Source organism: Budorcas taxicolor, chromosome 8 (assembly GCF_023091745.1).
Source record: "Budorcas taxicolor isolate Tak-1 chromosome 8, Takin1.1, whole genome shotgun sequence".
In the NCBI taxonomy this organism is placed as follows: Eukaryota; Metazoa; Chordata; class Mammalia; order Artiodactyla; family Bovidae; genus Budorcas; species Budorcas taxicolor.
The window spans coordinates 43008528-43027659 of NC_068917.1; the positions used below are offsets into that span (position 1 = coordinate 43008528).

General features: G+C 41.3%; 1 protein-coding gene across 1 annotated transcript in view; it reads right to left on the bottom strand.

Annotated features, from left to right (window-relative positions):
- SLC1A1 (solute carrier family 1 member 1) overlaps positions 1-19132 on the bottom strand; it is a 72875-nt gene that overhangs the window by 26723 nt on the left and 27020 nt on the right. The window contains exon 2 of the mRNA XM_052644950.1: positions 11245-11385. Within this exon, the coding sequence (XP_052500910.1) occupies positions 11245-11385 (141 nt within the window). The remainder of the gene's footprint in view (positions 1-11244; positions 11386-19132) is intronic.

Genomic DNA, 19132 nt, shown 5'->3' on the forward strand with positions numbered 1-19132 from the left:
CTCCTGGATTCCTTGCTTTTTATCCACACCTTGTGCCTGATGAGGTCTAGAGGACCACCTTTCCTTACAGCCCACTCTTAGAACTCAATTCTTCTGGGCACTGACACTGCCCTTAAGGAATTTACAAATGAGAAAGGATTGCGTACTAATACACCACAAAGCTGGTGTGGCAGGATCTGCAGAGAGCAAAGGGCGTTTAAAGATGCTTATAACAACTGAACAGTAATTTTATGCCTGTTGAGTGTAATAACAAAAAACAGGGCTAGCGCTTTGTCTTTTTTTTTTTTTATATCTTTTCCTAGTAATTCATTTATGTTATAGTTTACAAAAATTATTGATCCATGTGGATTGGAAATTTATAAAACTAGATCTTTCCCACCCACTTTAAAACCTGGATGCTCTGTGAAGCACTGGTGCAGAGAACAGGTACCATGGGCTTTCAGAGGAACCAGAGGTGTCACCAGGCTGAGGTGCCCAGGAGCAACTTGCAATAGTGAGCATCTGAACTGAGCAGAAAAAGATGAGCAGGATTCTGACAAAGATTCTTTCCTTGGCCACATTTTAGTCAGGCTTCCAAGTCTTCTCTTAGGCCCATCTGTGTACTTCTTTGCAAAATAATTTTAGCAAGAACCTCTTACCCTTGATATACGATCAGGTTCCTTATCCTCCACCGTCTCCCAGATGATTTCTGATTTACTGTGGCCTGTCTTCAACATGAATCTTGTTGGGTCGGGTTAGCCAGAATCCCTTACCCTTGTGTTTTCTCTTAAGAGTTGTCCATTCACCGACCCCTACCTAATTTTCAATTATAAATTCCCACTTGTTCATGCTTTATTCAGAGTTGAGCCCAATCTCTCCCCTTCACTGCAGAATCCCATTGCAGTGGTCCCTACAACTGTCTATATGGTCCTAGGAAAAGTCTGCCTCCCTAAATTGAGAAGTATCATTGAATTTCTTTTCTTTAACAAGTCCAGTTACCACTGGGTCCAGGATTGTCTTTTAAATCTAGGGATAGTTTTGAGGCTGGGCTGTGGCCTAGAGACAGATATACTCCAAGCAGTCCCAGGAACTCAGGGGCACCTGCTAGCTCTTTAAGGAACCACACTTGTTTTTTCACCTCTGGAGGAGGCTTGGATGAACTGGGGTGCTGGCTCCTGACCAAAGCGGTAACAATCTATTAGAATTTTTTTTTTTTAATAAAAACACTGCAAAGGAAGAAGTTGCCGTGGGCTAAACAATAGCATGTTTTAAAAATAAACACCCGAGGGTAAAAGTCTCCTCTGAGAACTCTCTGATTAAGCTACCACCCACTAAAGAACAAAATTTCGTGACAGTCTCTCTCCACCTTGCCATTAAGTTGTCAGAATTAACTCTGTTATTGGAAGGTTTTTTTTTTTTTTCGGTCTGGCATTTGATGATGTTTCACAATTGTGAATGGACACATCATCCAAGCAACTCATTGTTGCACTAAGGCATCCTCTTATCCAGATGACTCCTGTCTCTGTCACCAGCAGAGGCCACTGGCATAGTGAGAGACAAGCACAGACTTTGGTGGGACACCCTAGGCCCAAATCCCAGCCTTCTCCTCCCAGACTCAGTTTCCCCATCTATAAAATGGAGATTTAAAACATCTCTGCCTATGGCAGAAAGTGAAGAGGAACTACAAAGCCTCTTGATGAAAGTGAAAGAGGAGAGCGAAAAAGTTGGCTTAAAGCTCAACATTCAGAAAACGCAGATCATGGCATCTGGTCCCATCGCTTCATGGCAAATAGATGGGGAAACAGTGGAAACAGTGGCAGACTTTATTTTTGGGGGCTCCAAAATCACTGCAGGTGGTGACTGCAGCCATGAAATTAAAAGATGCTTACTCCTTGGAAGGAAAGTTATGACCAACCTAGATAGCATATTGAAAAGCAGAGACATTACTTTGCCAACAAAGGTCCGTCTAGTCAAGGCTATAGTTTTCCAGTGGTCATGTATGGATGTGAAAGTTGGACTGTGAAGAAAGCTGAGCGCCGAAGAATTGATGCCTTTGAACTGTGGTGTTGGAGAAGACTCTTGAGAGTCCCTTGGAATGCAAGGAGATCCAACCAGTCCATTTTAAAGAGATCAGTCCTGGGTGTTCATTGGAAGGACTGATGCTGAAGCTGAAACTGCAATACTTTGGCCACCTCATGTGAAGAGTTGACTCATTGGAAAAGACTCTTGATGCTGGGAGGGATTGGGGGCAGGAGGAGAAGGGGACGACAGAGGATGAGATGGCTGGATGGCATCACTGACTCGATGGACATGAGTTTAGGTGAACTCCAGGAGTTGGTGATGGACAGGGAGGCCTGGCGTGCTGCGATTGATGGGGTCGCAAAGAGTCGGACATGACTGAGTGACTGAACTGAACTGAACTGCCTCCTAAAGGGTAACTATGAGGGGCAAAGTGAACCATGGCATCTTGCACAACAGCTGTTATGAGGGTTAGAAACAATATCTAGAGCATGCCTAGGACAGTAACCAGAATTTCAGTCAATAGCCTCCATTACTGCTGAATGAAATGGTCAATAATGAAGTGTGTCACTGAGCACACGGAAGGCACTTCACAAGTATTAACTTGTTTGTCCCTTCCATAATCATGTGGCCACTAAGGAGATCTTTTTAAAACATCAATCGGGCCATTTCACAAGCAGGTGCAAGCTTCTACTGGCACTTAATATAACACAGGAAATCCTTACCCAGGCTAACAAGGCCCCAAGGGAGGGGCACCTGTCTGCCCTGCAGCAGGGTCCACCAGCCCTCTTCTAGAGCCGATCGAGCTCCCTCCAACAACAAGGCCATTGCCTAGGCTCTTCCCTCTGCTGGACTCTCACTCTCTTCTTTCAACTGCTTTTAAGTCTTTTCCTCAGAGCCCTTCCCTGAGTCTCCAGGCTGAATCAGGCTCTCCTCACTTGGCATCCCATTCATACCATGTTTCACAGTTACTACTAATGCACTCCTTATTTAATGTCTGTCTTTCTCATTAGACTGTAAGCACCCCAAATGCAGGAGACCTAGATATCTGCCTAGTCACCAGTGTTCACCCAGTGCCTGCACATGGGAGGAACTCCATGAACATGTGTTGATTGAAAGAATGACCAAATCATCTACATATGGCTACCGGGCTCCAGGCAACTCTTCCCAGGCTTTGGTCCTCAGGCAGCAGAAGGTTCCAGAATGGAGCTCGGGAGTCTGCATCAGTCCCAGGTGCTGCCCTGCTGATCTGTGTGATCTTGGAAAACTGGCTTAATCTCCCTTCAACTTCTGTTCCCTCATCTCTAAAGAAAGAGGTAAGTTCCTACTTATTTTCACTGGATTGCTATGAGGATTTAAAAAAATAAGTTCATTACTTCCCCAGAAAAAACAAGGCTGAGGTCAGGCTATGCTCTCACTCTGTTGATCAGGGCAGCCTGGATTAATACTCCTAGGATGTTAAAAGGGAAAAAGAAAAGGCAGAGGAGAGCATGCAAAATATGTTTCTGTGCATGCTTCCCCTATGACATCAGTTTTTAAGAGACATTCTTACAAAGAAGTCCCTTTCAATAGGTTCTGTCACCTCCCAGACTATTCTGTGAAGTTAATAACATTAAACTGGTTCCCAGCAAAATGAACTAAAGGCTCTGGCAGCCTTTGTCAGCAGGTTCACATTTGATGTTCAAAATATCTGTCAAGGCGCAGCAGGCGAGTCTCCTGTTTCTTCAGCAACCCAAGAGCTGTTTTAACATTTTTTTTTAATATCATGAAGGAGAGTGCTATTTGTATTTGGGACCAGTTTATCATAAGACCCAATGAGCTCTTATAGGAGGTTTCTTGTTCAATAAGCATTAAACACACCTCAGAGGATCTGAGGAGCTCAGCTACTCTCTTCAAAGCCTGTGCTTTGACATCGGGATAGCGAACAGCTCAGAGACTTTCTAGCTTTCTACCACAACCTAGTTATTACTGAGCTCTCTCTTTGCCTCTTCTTATCTCAAAAAATTGGTAACTCGGGTCTCTGGGTTGAAGCTGCTTGTTTGCTGGGAAACTTAACATGCGAGGCACAGCAATCCTATTGTTTTCGTTTCCAGAATGAATGCATTGTGTGAACTCACCTGGTTTGGCTTGATTCTAATATTGGCCCTGCAGGTTCTGATGCCAATGTAGGGACTATCTAGAAACTTCTGATAGTATCAGACAAAAAAGAGTAAATTAAAAAATTTTCTTCTAGGCCTAACTAGTAAAATCTAGTTTTAGCAAGAACCCTGCTGAGTTAGTTTGATCAAACCCCCAATATCTGATCACTCTCCATATCTAATCAGGCTCCTCATTATCCATCACCCCTGGGTGCTGGAGGGCAGTCCTAGGTGCTGCCCTTATGATCTGTGTTATCTTGGAAAACTGGCTTAATCTCTCTTCAGCTTTCTGTTTCCTCATCTCTAAAGATAGAGGTAAGTTCCTACTTACTTTCACTGGGTTGCTATGAGGATTAAAAATAAGTTCATTACTTCCCCAGAGAAAACAGAAAATAGCACTTTCCATGCACTATGACATATTATGGATAATGATAGCACTGTGTCATAGTGCAGAGGTGGTATCTGATTACCCTGGGCTGTCTTTACCAAAAATCCTGTTAGGTCAATTTAGCCAGAATCCCCCTTACCTTTGACGTTTCTTCACAGTTATTTTCCATCCACTGATCCTGCTACCCAGGTCACTGGCCATCATTTCCCATTGCCTCATGTTGCATTCATTTGGACCTGAACCTACTCTCTTTCCTCCACTGCAAAGCCCCATTGCAGTGGTCCCTCTACCTACTGTGACAATCTGGAATAAAGTCTGCCTTACCATCTTTGAGTGTTACTGAATTTTCTTGTAAACAATACTTCTCCACTGAAAGCTTGTTCAGGGTGTTCCTTGGCGAGAATGGCACAGGTGGGAGTCACTGCTCTAACCTCTTTCCCCATGCCTACAAGCTTATGTCCAGAATCCCCAGAAAGGTGCACAAACCCCATGAAGCCATGCCCTCACCTTCCATTCCCTTGCTTCCTCCCCAGGTTTGCAGCCTTCCAGTCAAAGTCTCACTGTCCTCCCAAGATTCTGAGCCTTCTATTTTCTTCTGTCTAGAATGCCTGCCACTTCATCTGATTCCTCTCTCTTCAAAACTCCACCCAGTGTCCCTTCCTGCATCCTCATTCCCAGAAAGACTTATCATAGAGAATTGCAAATGTAGTCTCCTTTTTTCGAAGAACTGGACATCTCTTTATGTCTTGTGTGCCCAGCATACAGCCTGGGACATTGAAGATATGAAGGAATGAATGAATGTCTTCCAGATCCATGTATTGAACTTATGAGATTCCTTAGAATCCCTGCATGATTTCTCATTTTTTCTTAACAGGAGAAAAATATACACATTTCTTTAATACAAGTCTTATGTGACATGGAAGCCATCATAAAGAATTAAGTTCCAAAGAAATGGTGAAAATACTTGCTTTCATATTAGGTTGACAAAGAGAAGCAATTGTGGAAAAGTGACTAAACTATATGAGTCTCACTTTTTTTTTTTTTTTTTAACTCAGTTGAACAGAGCTGTGAACCAGTCTAGTACTGGTTTAGGAAGAAGGAAAGCTCATTCATGGTGAATTCTCTGGGCTTCACTATGTCAGAGACTGAAGCAGGGGATATTTATCTCTTGTCATTTTTCTCTTTGTTACTGTGGCAACAAGTGGCACATTCATTATGGGAACTCCATCCCTTATGTACACGATGTATCCCTTCCTTCTTTGGAGAAAGGGCACTGTAGAAAATCAATTAATATAATAAGTCTTCTGGCTTCAACAGCTGTGTTCTAATGCAACAAAAATTTCTGGTCTCAGGGAAATGTTTAATTTGTGTGTGCAAAGTTGTTTAGGACACCTTATCTTCTTGGTTCCCAAACAAGGTTGGGAAAAAATGAAGGAGGTGTTTCTTGGAATGCAGGCAGAATGCAGTGGTTCTAGATGGTGCAAATGAGGTAAGATGTTCATTCTCAACCTGAATGATTTTAAGCTCCAGCAGGAAGTTTTAAATTTATAATCATCTTGAATTGGCAGTTTTCATAGAGACTGAACTATATTAAAAACAAACAAACAAACAAACACCAATGTTTCAAGAAAAGCAAGCATACTTTTCCCCCATAGCTGAAGTTGATAGTGGATGCTCTTAGCTGCCTAACAGCAAGGTGTACAGCCAAATGATATGTGCATCTTCACCTCTTATACCTTCTTGCCAACAAGGGACTCACGGACCAGCAGGAGACCTGAGGTCCACGACCAGGTGGCTGGAGGAAACATCAGTCCCTCACAGGATTAGCTTGTTTTCACACGGTTAACCAGTGTTTGCTGAATTAAACGGAACCTGTTTCAGGGAGGCATATGGAATGACTCTTTCTACTGGAGGTGTGGATGGCTTCCCAGGGCACAGCCACTTACGAGTAAACGAAAACATATTCTTAAAAAAAAATGCCCTCCCCAGCCTAAATAGCACAAGGATGTCACCTGTGAAATCTGAATTTAAAAACGGCGGGGGGTGAGGGGGGGTCTCCAAATACCTTGAGACGTCACTTTATCTGCTCCATCCTCCATTCTTCAGCGTCTCTTCAAGGCATTTACACTCACCACTTGGTATGAGTAGCATTTTCTCCGGAAATTGGTTTGTCACTCAGATAGTTCAGCTGCCAGCTTGTCTCCTATTCTTTTTTTATTTTTTTTGTAAATAAATGCTTTATTGGCAATGCACCCAGGCCCAATCACTGACATATTGTCTATTGCTGCCTTTCTGTGATACCCAGTTGGAGAGTTGGACAGGGACCATATGGCTCCAAACGTCTTGAATATTTACTTATCTGGCCCTTTACAAAAAAACCTTCCAGATTCTTGCTTGTAGGGAAACCTATTCGCAAATATATTCTGATAAATACCATTTGTATTTAAGCCTTAATAAATGCTGTTTATCTCTAAGCCTTAGTTAAACCCCAAACGGGGAACCTCTCTCTGCCTCTGGAGGTGAGATCAGATTGTTGTCGTTCCAGCTTCTGCATCAGGGGAGTAAGACAGCTTCCTGTGGGGATGCTTGGGGAATCTCTCAGAACAGGAGGCAAGGAGTCGTTTCATTCCCGTGCTGGGTATTAAAGAAAATGTGACCTAAATTTAAACTCCCTGGCTGATTAAGACCTGGGCCAGGATTTCCAGAGCCACACTTCTCAGGCATGTTCATAAGCCATCTCCCCTGCTATTTCGCTGGCTGTGGGATACAAATACAGCTTACAGACCTGATGCTCATGGGGTCAAAGTGCAGATATTCTGCATGTGGCATGGGTGTATCCTTCAGGATATAAATTAAAGGTAGGATTCTGCTAGTGCCTAAACTATCTGCCTCTAAAAATGCCTTGAGATGATGTCCATTGTGCCTTCTTCTCTTTGTGTGTGTGTGTTAAAGCAAGTTCCAGACATTATGTCATTTTCATCCCTACATAATCCTATACACTTAAAAAAAAAAAAAAGATCAGTTTCTTAAATAATTAAATGCCACTATCAGCACTATCAACCATTTCTTTTTTTAAAAAAATTTATTTGTATTATGAATAACAAGCTCTCTGTTTAATTAAAACCTTTCATTTATTTTTGGCCACACCACACAGCACGTGAGATTAGTTCCCAGACCAGGGATGGTACCCGAGCCCCCTCCATTGGCGGCACGGAGACTTAACCACTGGACTGCCGGGCAAGTCCCTCAAAAATTTCTTGATACCACCTAATAACCAGTCTATATTCAAATTTCCTTGATTAATGTGATGGCTTATCACATGAAGAGAGATTCTCCCTGTTTAAAAAAAAAAGCTATAAAGTAGTTTTATGCCAGCAGAGGCTTTGATGGCAGAGGTTTTGTTACTTTGTTAATTTGGCAAGATTATGCATAAGTACAGATTATTCGTCTCAGGTTTTACTGTCTCTCTGCCACTGATTTATGTATCCTTAGGGCACTCACTCAGCTCTCCCCTGCTTCCAGCATGAATTCTCCTTTGTCCTAATAAGTGTATGAAATAAGCTCTTGATCTGCTGGATTTATAAAGGCTTTTGAAACTTGAAAGCTGCGCTTCCTGTATATTTTCCACAGCCATCTTCTGCTTCACCCTCCTGGCTCTGTGCTGGGTTGGGAGGCTGAGGATCACTGCAGGGTTTGGGGGAAGGACCACACACCAGGTAAAGGTGGTGCTGAGCTCAGGGGCAGGGGGCAGAGCTGGGGAGCAGAAGGGCAGGGAGACTACCAGAGGCAAGGCTAGAGGGGTACAGAGCAGAATCCATCCCACCTACTTGGAAGAAGGGAAGAAGGAAGGAAGGAAGGAAAGGGAGGGCAGGGAAGGAAGGAAAAAAGAAGAAAGAAAATACAAAACAAAAAACCAGAAAAATAATGTGTGTTTGCCTTTAAAACATAAAAGAAAGCTCAGTGATCATTTTTTCTTACTAACTGAATCTAATCATTGTTAGCCATTTGGTTTGGGTCCTAACTTTTAAAAATGTATGTAAATTTTAGTAAAATTTGTATTGTACCCAATATCTTATCTAATTAATTTTATTCTCCTACTTTATATTGTAACAGGAACATTTTCAACCTGCATTAAATATGTTTCCAAAACAAAATTTTTAATAGGTGCATAGAATCCTAACTTATGGGTATAACATACATTTAGATTGCTTATAATTTATCACCATTATACAAACAAATATTACCATGAACACCCTTGTACCTAAATCTTTGAACCTATCTCTGATGATTTATGTTAAATTCATCAGAATAGAAATGTGAGGTAGAAAGATCAGAACATGCTCCAAACTTCTCCCCAGAAAGTTGGTTCCAATTAAACAGTAACTGAAAGAGTGATTGAGCCTGTTTTCCCATAACCTTGCCTTAGTACTGTTATTATTTTTTCCTTTTAATCTGAAAACTTAAAACACAAATTATCATCATTGTACCCATTCCTGCTTTGTTCATGTCCTTTGAATCTTTGACCATTTTATCACTTTATGTCAAAAGACTGGATAGTGTTTAACTGTGGGATTTGGTGAGGGAAAAGTCTGAAAATTTCCAGATTTGTGCTACACCTTCAAAAAGCAGCTGGGCTATGCAAGTGGAATGCAAATTATTTTCCTAGATTATTTGCAAGGCTGAGCTAGCACTCAAAACAGACTGCAAAAATCTTGTTATCAAATGCCAAGTACATATTTTCAACATCTAATATATCCAACTAGTATATTCACCCAGTATTGTTACCTTTTCTTATAAAATCTGGCTTACTGCACGGGTTTTGGATTTGCTGCCTAAGCTGGATCAACTTTCCATACCTTCCTTCATAGATGTAAGTATCAATCACAAAGTAGTTTATGAACCTTTGTGCAAGTGCATGCAAAATACAGTACATAGGTACAGCTTTGAAAATTTTTCTTGAGAGACAGTCCAAAGCTTTCAGCATGTTCTCAAAAGACCCTAGGAAAAGATTACAACTCTTTGATATGGAGAAAATTCTAAGGGTTTATAGAACAGCCGTCTCCACAGGAGAAGGCAGGTAATGTGAATGAGTAAAGTGGGTGAGGTATCGGGCACTAGGGAGTGACAGGAACTGTGGCATCTCACATGCATTTGCACCAACTAAACACAGTAGCTGTTTCTCAGCTCCAAACCACTATGGTGTGTGGGGAACTGGCCCCAGTGTTTCCTGATATTATTTTTATTTTTTTTTTCAGAAGAAGCCAGAAATATGGATGTTTACATGAAGTCTTCCAAATTTTAAATGCCTCCAATAATTTGAAGTTAAACAAATAATCATTATATAGTACAAATGACTGGTCTGCTGATCTGGCCCTCTGGCTGCAGGCCCTAAAAGAAACCAGGCATTTCAAAACATAATTATATTCTCTTTATGTCTATAATAAGCCAAGAACACCAAGACCACTTAAGAACTAGGCTTCCACTGGACTCTGGTCTGATTGGAGTTTGGCACTTCAAAAGTTCAATGGCTAAGTCTACAACTGAAGCAATGCAGTTGCCGAAAGCAGCAAAGCCTGACACCCATCCATCCTTCCCCCTGCCAATGTCCAGCTCTCCAGAGATCAGTCCTACATCTCTTTAGTGGCAGTAGAGAAAAATGTTCTAGAAGAGGATATGTCAAGAACCCTAATTGCATGGTTATATAAAACTGTGATTTTCAAGTTGGCAATACTAGCAATTGCTGTATTTTACCTACTGCCAGAATGAGAAAAAGACAAGAAAGTATGGAAGCCACAGAGGAGCTAACCATACCCAGACGAATGACGTTTTTATAAAGCCAATTAATCTCTACCTACATAAAGGAGTGTGTTCTATAAAGATGCCCTGCAACATAACAATTCATAAGGGAAAAATCATTTCCAAATTCAAGTGTGTCACAAGTTCAGGTTTAAAAACACCAGGCTCTTGAAATATGGTACCAACCCATCATTAAACCTTTCCCACAACATGTGACTACTGGTCCCTGGGCAGATTTCCAGGGCACATATGTAGCAGGTTCTGAGTTCTGTGGAGGAGTGGAAGTAAGTGAGAAGAGGGGACAGAGGACCCTGCAGGCTGAAAGGCTAGAGGCATGATGGCTGCAGCTGAGAAACAAATGAGTAAATTACAGAAAACATGATCCAAGCTGATAACCACATTTTGCCTGAGGATGCCGGACGACATGGAAGGAAGAAAATGAACAGGAAGTCGCTCAGTCATGTCCGACTCTGCGACCCCGTGGACTGTAGCCCACCAGGCTCCTCTGTCCATGGGATTCTCCAGGCAGGAATACTGGAGTGGGTTGCCATTTCCTTCTCCAGGGGATCTTCCCGACCCAGGGATTGAACCTGGGTCTCCTGCATTGCAGGCAGACGCTATACCCTCTGAGCCACCAGGGAAGCCCGATGACTGACCAAATACGCCTTTTTTTTTTCCTTCCTCACGAGACATTCTATAGCTGGTCAAACGAAGATCTGAGCTGTGGTTGACAGTGCTACAGGCAAAGCAATGCCACTTTGTGAATAATGAAATATTTCACTCAAGCAAATATGTACTTTCCAAGGGAGGTATGTGTGTGTGTGGTACATTAGATGCATTTTGATTTTTTTCTTAATAAGAACAACTCAGGTGATTAGATGGCTCCTTAAATAATCACAGAGAACATCAGTTTTCTAAAGGTACCTGTAATCATGCTGGATACAATTAATGGTAAAATGACGAGTTTCAGCATTCTCATCAGAATCTCTCCAGGAAAGGAAAAGTAGAATTTCTCCAGGTTAGATAGCTTGCTGTATTCTCGAACCAAGACTCCTATAACAATCCCTAAGAAAAAAAATGATTGGGAAGAAGAAAGGAACAACATTAGATTTTTTTTGGTATAAATTGCTATGAAAAAATATCCCCCAAATACAATTTTTAGTGGCAAGAAAAATAATTTTAATGATCTTCCTTGAGTCGGCAAATATTAGACTTAAAAAACAATTGCATTTTAAAAGGTAATGAGTAAATCTGTAAAAAGTAAAATTCATATGAAAGCTTTTTCCATCTCCTTTATTCCCCTTCAATTATATTATCGTGACAAAACATCAAAGAATACTGTGAGAAGAAAAACAAAAGCTCAATCTTAGCCAGCCCAATATAACAATTGTTTTACACACCACTTTTATTGTCTATCTATAGATACTTTACGTTTTATACTTTACATATCAGTTTGTATTTTTCTCATATTCTTTTAATAAAATTTTAGTAATACTCTTCTCTTTTTATAGAAGTAGAGTTGATTTATAATGTGTTAGTTTCACAGCAAAATGATTCAGTTATACATATTTTTCAGATTACTTTCCCTTACAGGTTATTACAAGACATTGAGTATCGTTTCCTGTGCTATATGGTAGGTTGGTTATCTATTTTAAATATAGTAGGGAAATGTTCAATATTAAGAAACAGTATGCATTCTCTGAAAGCTTGCCTTAATACGATGTTAGTATGAACTCTTTCACTTCTGAGATGACTCTGACAACTAAAATTCACAAATTTTAAGTATTTCTTCTAATAACACCCAGTTGCCCTACTCCACCCTATTCCCATCAACTGCCACTCCCTACTACCTTCTATTAATCAAGAAAGAAAACTCACACATCTTTTGGGATGACTCACACATCTTTTTTTTCTTCATCAACCTCCGATGGATGACATGCTAACTGGAAGTAAAATGACTAGAGGGCAGGAACATTCAGGAAGGATATAACTGGATATGTTAATTTGCAAATGCAAATAATCAGTATGTGAAAATTTAGAGTTATTTACGTATAGTTAAGAACACTAGAGCAAATGAAGAGATGTGAATTATAATCAACAGTAGAGTTTTCATTTAAATCCTGGTATACTTCTCATGCCCACTGTGCTGTGCTGTGCTTAGTCGAGTCTGACTCTTTGCGACCCCATGGACTGGCCTGCCAGGCTCCTCTGTCCATGGGGATTCTCAGTACTAGAATGGGTTGCCATGCCCTTCTCCAGGGGATCTTCCCAACCCAGAGATTGAACCCAGGTCTCCCACACTGCAGGCAGATTCTTTATCATCTAAGCCACCAGGGAAGCCCATAAGTAACCTTATATGAAACATTTATAAGTTACATTAGATAAGTAACCTTATCTTTAGCTTTTATTTTCCTACATATTCCACCTTTGCCTTGATCTCTATTTTGTACATACATTATTGAATGTATTTCTGATCATCCATTTTAAATTATTTTTGGAGCAAACATATACACATAAACATTTTTGAAATTGCAGTTAAAGCAAACAAACAAAAAAGCCTCTGTATTTTTGATCCTTTTTGATACAGATTTCAAAACTTAAGCGTTAGAGACTCCAGAATGGTTAAGAACACCAAGGATTCAAAATATTTTAAGCAAATATTAAAAGCATGTTGTGCTTACTACTTACTTAATTAGCTATGTTTAGCTGTTCTATATGGAACATAAATACATTGTTCTATAAGGATGCTCTGTGATGTTCAGTGCTTTAAACAAACAAACAGAAAAACCAGATACTCTCTCTCTTAGTATTCAGGTTGCTTCAAGTAAAATTTTGGCTTGTATGTCAAAGAAAGCTCTGTATGTAAAAATAAAGGAGATGTGTCTGTGCTTAAAAACCAGCCACAAAAGCACTCTGTTGGGTAGCAAAAAACCCCATGTGCTCCCCATCTTAGGGTTTATATTACCAACGATTAACTGTGCCTCTAATCATCTCCACCCCAAATGAATGCAAGGCAGTTAGAAAGAAATGTACTTGCTATTTTTCAGCCTTTAACCAGATATGGGTTTTTAATGGTAGAGATAAAAAGAGTCTCCACAAGGAGTCATTTAAAAGCAATCAAAGGTGACAAACACAATGAATAAGTTACTGTATTTAGTAATGAACACTTTCTATCAAGCTTGTTCTTGAAGTTGAATATCACAAATTATATTCTGATATTTATTGACTGAAAGGAGAATACAAACACCAACCAAGACTTGGAAAAGCAGTTGGGAGATTTTCTCTGGGCCAGCGATGTCATCCCAGGACCCTCAAGAACAAAAAATACTGGTGAATGACCTCAGCCAGGAGTTAACATTTGTGAATGGATGTACTATGCCTTGGTCTCAAACACACTTGGAAAAATGAGATGCAGGATAAGAGAAAAATCACTGGAAGATTTGCCAGGTTCCAAGATGAAGCCAGGATTTCACAGTGTACATCCTTCCCTACCCTTTTCCAGAGTCAGAATCTTGGAATGGATGAAGGAACATGGAGAGGTTTATTCATAGCCAAGGGCTGCTGGGACTAAGTGCTCACCCAGGGGTACACAGGTCAGATGCACATGGTAGGGCCACTCCCAGAACCAGAGAAGATGAAGCCCAAGAACCTTCCTGAATGGCATTTCTATACAGACACCTTCAGCAGGTCCAGGAAGTAAGCCCAAAAGTACAATTGTTACCTAGATGGTTGTAGCCCTTTAATTACCAGGAACTCATTCTTGGGCTGCTTTTCCCCACACAGGCAGGAAGATCCCAAGCAGGTACTAGATGGTTGGGAAGTATATGATGTTAGGAAAGCAGGATCGAGTTCTGGTTCCACCACCTACAAAGTACATAACTTGGGTCATGACTGTAACTTCTCCTGTTGTTGAGTGGTGGGATTGGAGGTAGGGCAAAAGGGCTGCCCTCAAAGGTGCTTTCAGAGGGCCAAGATGTGATCATCTCTGAGCCATAGTGTCCTCAGTTTTAAAATAGGATCATAAAACCAGCTCATTGGCTCCTGGAGAGCTGGCGATGTTTTTTACATGAAATGTAAATACATTGGTAAAACAAGGAAGGGAGAAGCTAGGGAGGAAAACAAGACCATAGCTAGAAATTTCTTCTTCCAGTTTAAAACCTTAAGCTTAAAAGAGAAGATATGGACTTCTCTGGTGGTCCAGTGGTTAAGAATCTGCTTGCCAATCTGCAGGGGTGATAGGTTCCACTCCTTGTCCAAGAGGATCCCACAGGCTGCAGAGCAAGCCCATGTACTACAACTACTGAACCTGTACACCCTAGAACCCGTGCTCTTGAACAAGAGAAGCCACCGCAGCGAGCAGCCCATGCACCATAACGAGAGAAAGCCCACGTGCAGCCACAAAGACCCAGCACAGACAAAAATAAATTTTTTTTTTTTTAAATAGAAAAGACACACAGGATGTCATTGTTTCATGCCCATGTTGTCTCAAACAACAATTGCCAGTTCAGTAGCCCTATTTTGGAGGTAATGGGATGATTTGTTTTCCTGCAAATTTTATTTAAAAAATATTGTTTATGAAATAATTCTGGAGATCAAAATAAAAGGTCATAAATAATTAATTGCACCAACCTATCTACTCCTTTCCCCTCATCATTTCCCAGGTCCTACCCAAACTTTGTTCTTATGCACTTTTTTTTTTTTTTAAGTACTGCAATCTAGCAGATAACTCAACACCCTGCCCTATTAAATACTGTCCAGCAGAAGAAAATAGGTAATTTTAATTTTAAACAAACAAAACAAAAAGAAGCAAAATCTCACCACGGCCCTTTCAACAAAGAATGGGAGCAGTTTGCGAGCTGCGAGGCATCAGTGTATGGTGAGGAAGGAGGGGCTGAGGGCACGAGGCACAGGCCCCGTGCTGTTCTTCTGGCAACATACACTGCCTGGGTGGCTAGCAGGGCTGGAGGGAGGGCCTTTCCTCCTCAGTCCAGGATCTGGCAGCTGAATCAGTGGCTGTGACGCCTGATTTGTCCACAGTCAAAGGCACTTGTGGAAATCCACTCCCAGCCAAGAGTGAGTCCTTAGGGAACCAGTGTGGCCTCTGAAACGTCAGCTGCAAGATACCACCCAGAGTTCACAGGGACTTCATGCTCTCCCTTCTCGCTTCACAGGGGCACTACCCAATCTTTGTTCTTATGCACGTGTTCTTTATAGTTATAAAAATTAATCTGGGGATAGTAGCTGAATTGCATTTGATTCAGATTTATAAAAACAGCACTGTTCCTGTTTTAGGGTATTTGCAGAAAAGAGATTAAAATCTTCTGTGGTTTTTAATCAAAGCCCCAGAATAGTTCTCTGGTTCACAGATTGAATCTGTCTTGATTAAATAAGAACTATTGGCAAAGGAAAATACATTTTTAATTACCACTGAAATAGTTATCTAGCCATGCTGTCATGTTATGTACTATTTTAAGCACTAGATTAAGCCCCTGAGGAGCTAATCTGAGTGTTGATAACCAGAAAATAAAAAGTATGGGATGAATAAAGTTATTAACAAATGGCTTGGCATACACTAGGCCTCCCTGGAAGCTCAGTGGTAAGGAACATGCCTGTCAAGGCAGGAGATGCAGGTTCTATGCCTGGGTTGGGAAGATCTCCTGGAGAAGAAAATGGCAACTCATTCCAGTATTCTTGCCTGGGAAATCCCATGAACAGAGGAGACTGGCAGGCTACAGTCCACGGGGTCGCAAAAGAGTTGGACTTGGGGACTAAACAACAACAACATGCATACTCTGAATAGATAGGAGGACGGTTTCTCTCTCCTATACTTCCACTGAAATATACCTGCCCCCTTTTCTCATCTTTTCCTTTGGAGCTGAGTAGCTTCAACAATATAAGCTCTTTACACGAACTCTGACACAAAACACAGATACCCGTGTGTCTATAAAACTTTCATTTTTAAGCCTTAAAAAATATATTTACTGCATAGGCAATATTCTAACAACTCTACTAGAAATCAAAAGTGTTAAAAATTTACCCACAATCTCATCAACTCAAATATATGTAAAGTGAAATTGTTTTCATTTTTCATATGCTACTGAGTTGGCCAAGCAGTTCATCTGGGGGTCCTTTATCTCAGTTTGCCAACCGTGGACTGAACTCAGGACACAGCAGTGAAAGCCTGGAATCCTAAACACTAGGCCACTAGTGCTGCACACAGGGCAGCAGGTAGTGATCAAAAGCAGTCGACATACAGTTTGGGAAAAAGAAACTAGAGACAGAATTAAAGTTTTAAAGATGGGATCAGGGGACTCAAGAACTGTTGGATCAAGAGCCCTGTTCCTCAGAGCCGCATCACTTTAATTTAGTGTCTTGGCAAGCAGAAAGTATCTACTGTGCTACATTGAAGGCAGCCTCCTGTGTTCCTAGTCATCTCTCCCATTTTATTGATTACTTTAAACTATCTTTGTTATTTTCTTGTACAAGGGCTACCACCTAGCTGGAGGTCATAGACATGCATATGCCTTGGGAAAGCATCTTAGTGTGTGCACAAGCAGCGTTCCAAGGTGCACACTATGTTTTTCCTTAGCTTAGCAGGGTATGACAACCCCAACTAATCAACCCAATGTATTTTTACTTGGGTTATGCTGTATTGCTATATTTTGCTTTTATTCTTTTCCCATGGTGATTTTCTCATGGCTTAGCCAGAGCAACAGGCGGCTGACTATTAACCCCTGCACACCAGAGAACTCCCCCACTGAGTTTTCAATTCTACTGTCTCTAAGTTTCATTTCTGGAAGTTACTGTATCCTTCTTACAGCATCATTTTTCTGTTTCCTATTTTCTCTTCCATCTGTTTCTTTTTTAATCATGTTAAACATAGGTACTACATACTCTTTCAGATGGTTGCATCATGTTCAGCTTTTGTATTCTCTTGCTTGTGTCATTTCCTTGTGTGATTTGTAATTTTTGATCGTAGATTTGTCTTTTAGGAAGGGGGTTGGCTTTCCATGGTTGTAAAATTGTGCCTATACATAATAGGACACCTGTTTCTCCTGGGAGTTTAGGAGTTTTAAGGTCACGAGGAAAGTCCTCCTATATTCTGTGCCGGAGTAAATTTAGATCACACAACCAGGTAAGTATATGTCTGAGTTTTAATTTTCTCATGGGTGCCTCTCTTCCTCTTTACTCTTAGACATGGGCAGAAGGCAGCTTTCTTGAGGTTTCTCTGGGTCACAGGGTAACATTTTTCTGGTCTTCTTTCTAAGTGAAATGAAGTGAAACTCGCTCAGTTGTGTCTGACTCTTTGCGACCACATGGCCTATACAGTCCGTGGAATTCTCTAGGCCAGAATACCGGAGTGGGTAGCCTTTCCCGTCTCCAGGGGATCTTCCCAACCCAGGGATCGAATCCAAGTCCCCGCATTGCAGGCAGATTCTTTACCATCTGAGCCACAAGGGAAGCCCCTTCTTTCCAAGGGTAGGACCAAATTTTGAGGTTTTAGGCTCTATGAAGAGGAATGATACTAGCTCCTTCACCTGTATGGGCCAAGATCTTATCTCTTCTCTATGTGGATATTAGAACCCCTATCCCCCATCACTGCTGCTGCTGCTGCTAAGTCGCTTCAGTTGTGTCCGACTCTGTGCGACCCCATAGATGGCAGCCCACCAGGCTCCCCTATCCCTGGGATTCTCCAGGCAAGAATAGTGGAGTAGGTTGCCATTTCCTTCTCCAATGCATGAAAGTGAAAAGTCAGAGTGAAGTCGCTCAGTCGTGTCTGACTCTTCGTGACCCCATGGACTGCAGCCTATCAGGCTCCTCCGTCCGTGGGATTTTCCGGGCAAGAGTACTGGAGTGGGGTGCCATTGCCTTCTCCAAGGGCTATAATTGGCTTTAGACCTTATTATCAGGTTTTGTTTACACTTCAGGCTTTGTGTTCCCTTTTATTTCTGGTACATGGGAATTTTTCTTTCTTTGAATTTGGGTTACACATTAATTTGGAGAAGGGTATTATATTTCTATGTGTTTGGGATGGTAGGATTCATCCACATTAGCTCAACTACCATATTACTAGATGCTACAGCACCATCAATTATTTATTCCTTACCCTTTCCAACATGTCTATTTTAAGATGGATAAAGGAGTGAGTGGAGATTAAAGTTGAAAGTCCCACCACATACAGTAAAGCTCTTGCTATACTAAAGACCTGATATACTGATACTAAAACAACTATTGCTCTTCCAAGAACTCCTGTGTAATCTTGTGGGATCAATTAACCAAAAATCATTTACAGACCACCTATTCCTGCAACACACTGGACAATAGAAAATAGAGAGAAGAGTAATGCATAATCAAGGGACCTTTACATGATGAAATGCATGTTAGTCTCTCAGTCATGTCCGACTCTTTGGGACCCAATGGGCTGTAGCCCACCAGGCTCCTTTGTTCATGGAATTCTCTAAGCAAGAATAGTGGAGTGGGTAGCCATTCCCTTCTCCAGGGGATCTTCTCAACCCAGGGATCGAACCCGGGACTCTGACATTGAAGACAGATTCTTTACTGTCTAAGCCACTGGGGAAGTTAGGCATATTAAATCACATGAGACATTTTGAGGGAAGAAACTAACCCAGCGCCAACTGTTTAGGTGGCAGGCTTTGTACTCAGACTATCTGTGTTCAAATCTTGGAGTCACCATTTCATTAGCTGTGGAATTTCAGGCAAAATACGGATCATGCTGCCTGTGCCTCTGTTTCCCCACCTGTAACGATGGGAATAGTAAAAATATCAATCTCAGAGTCATTGGGAGATTTAA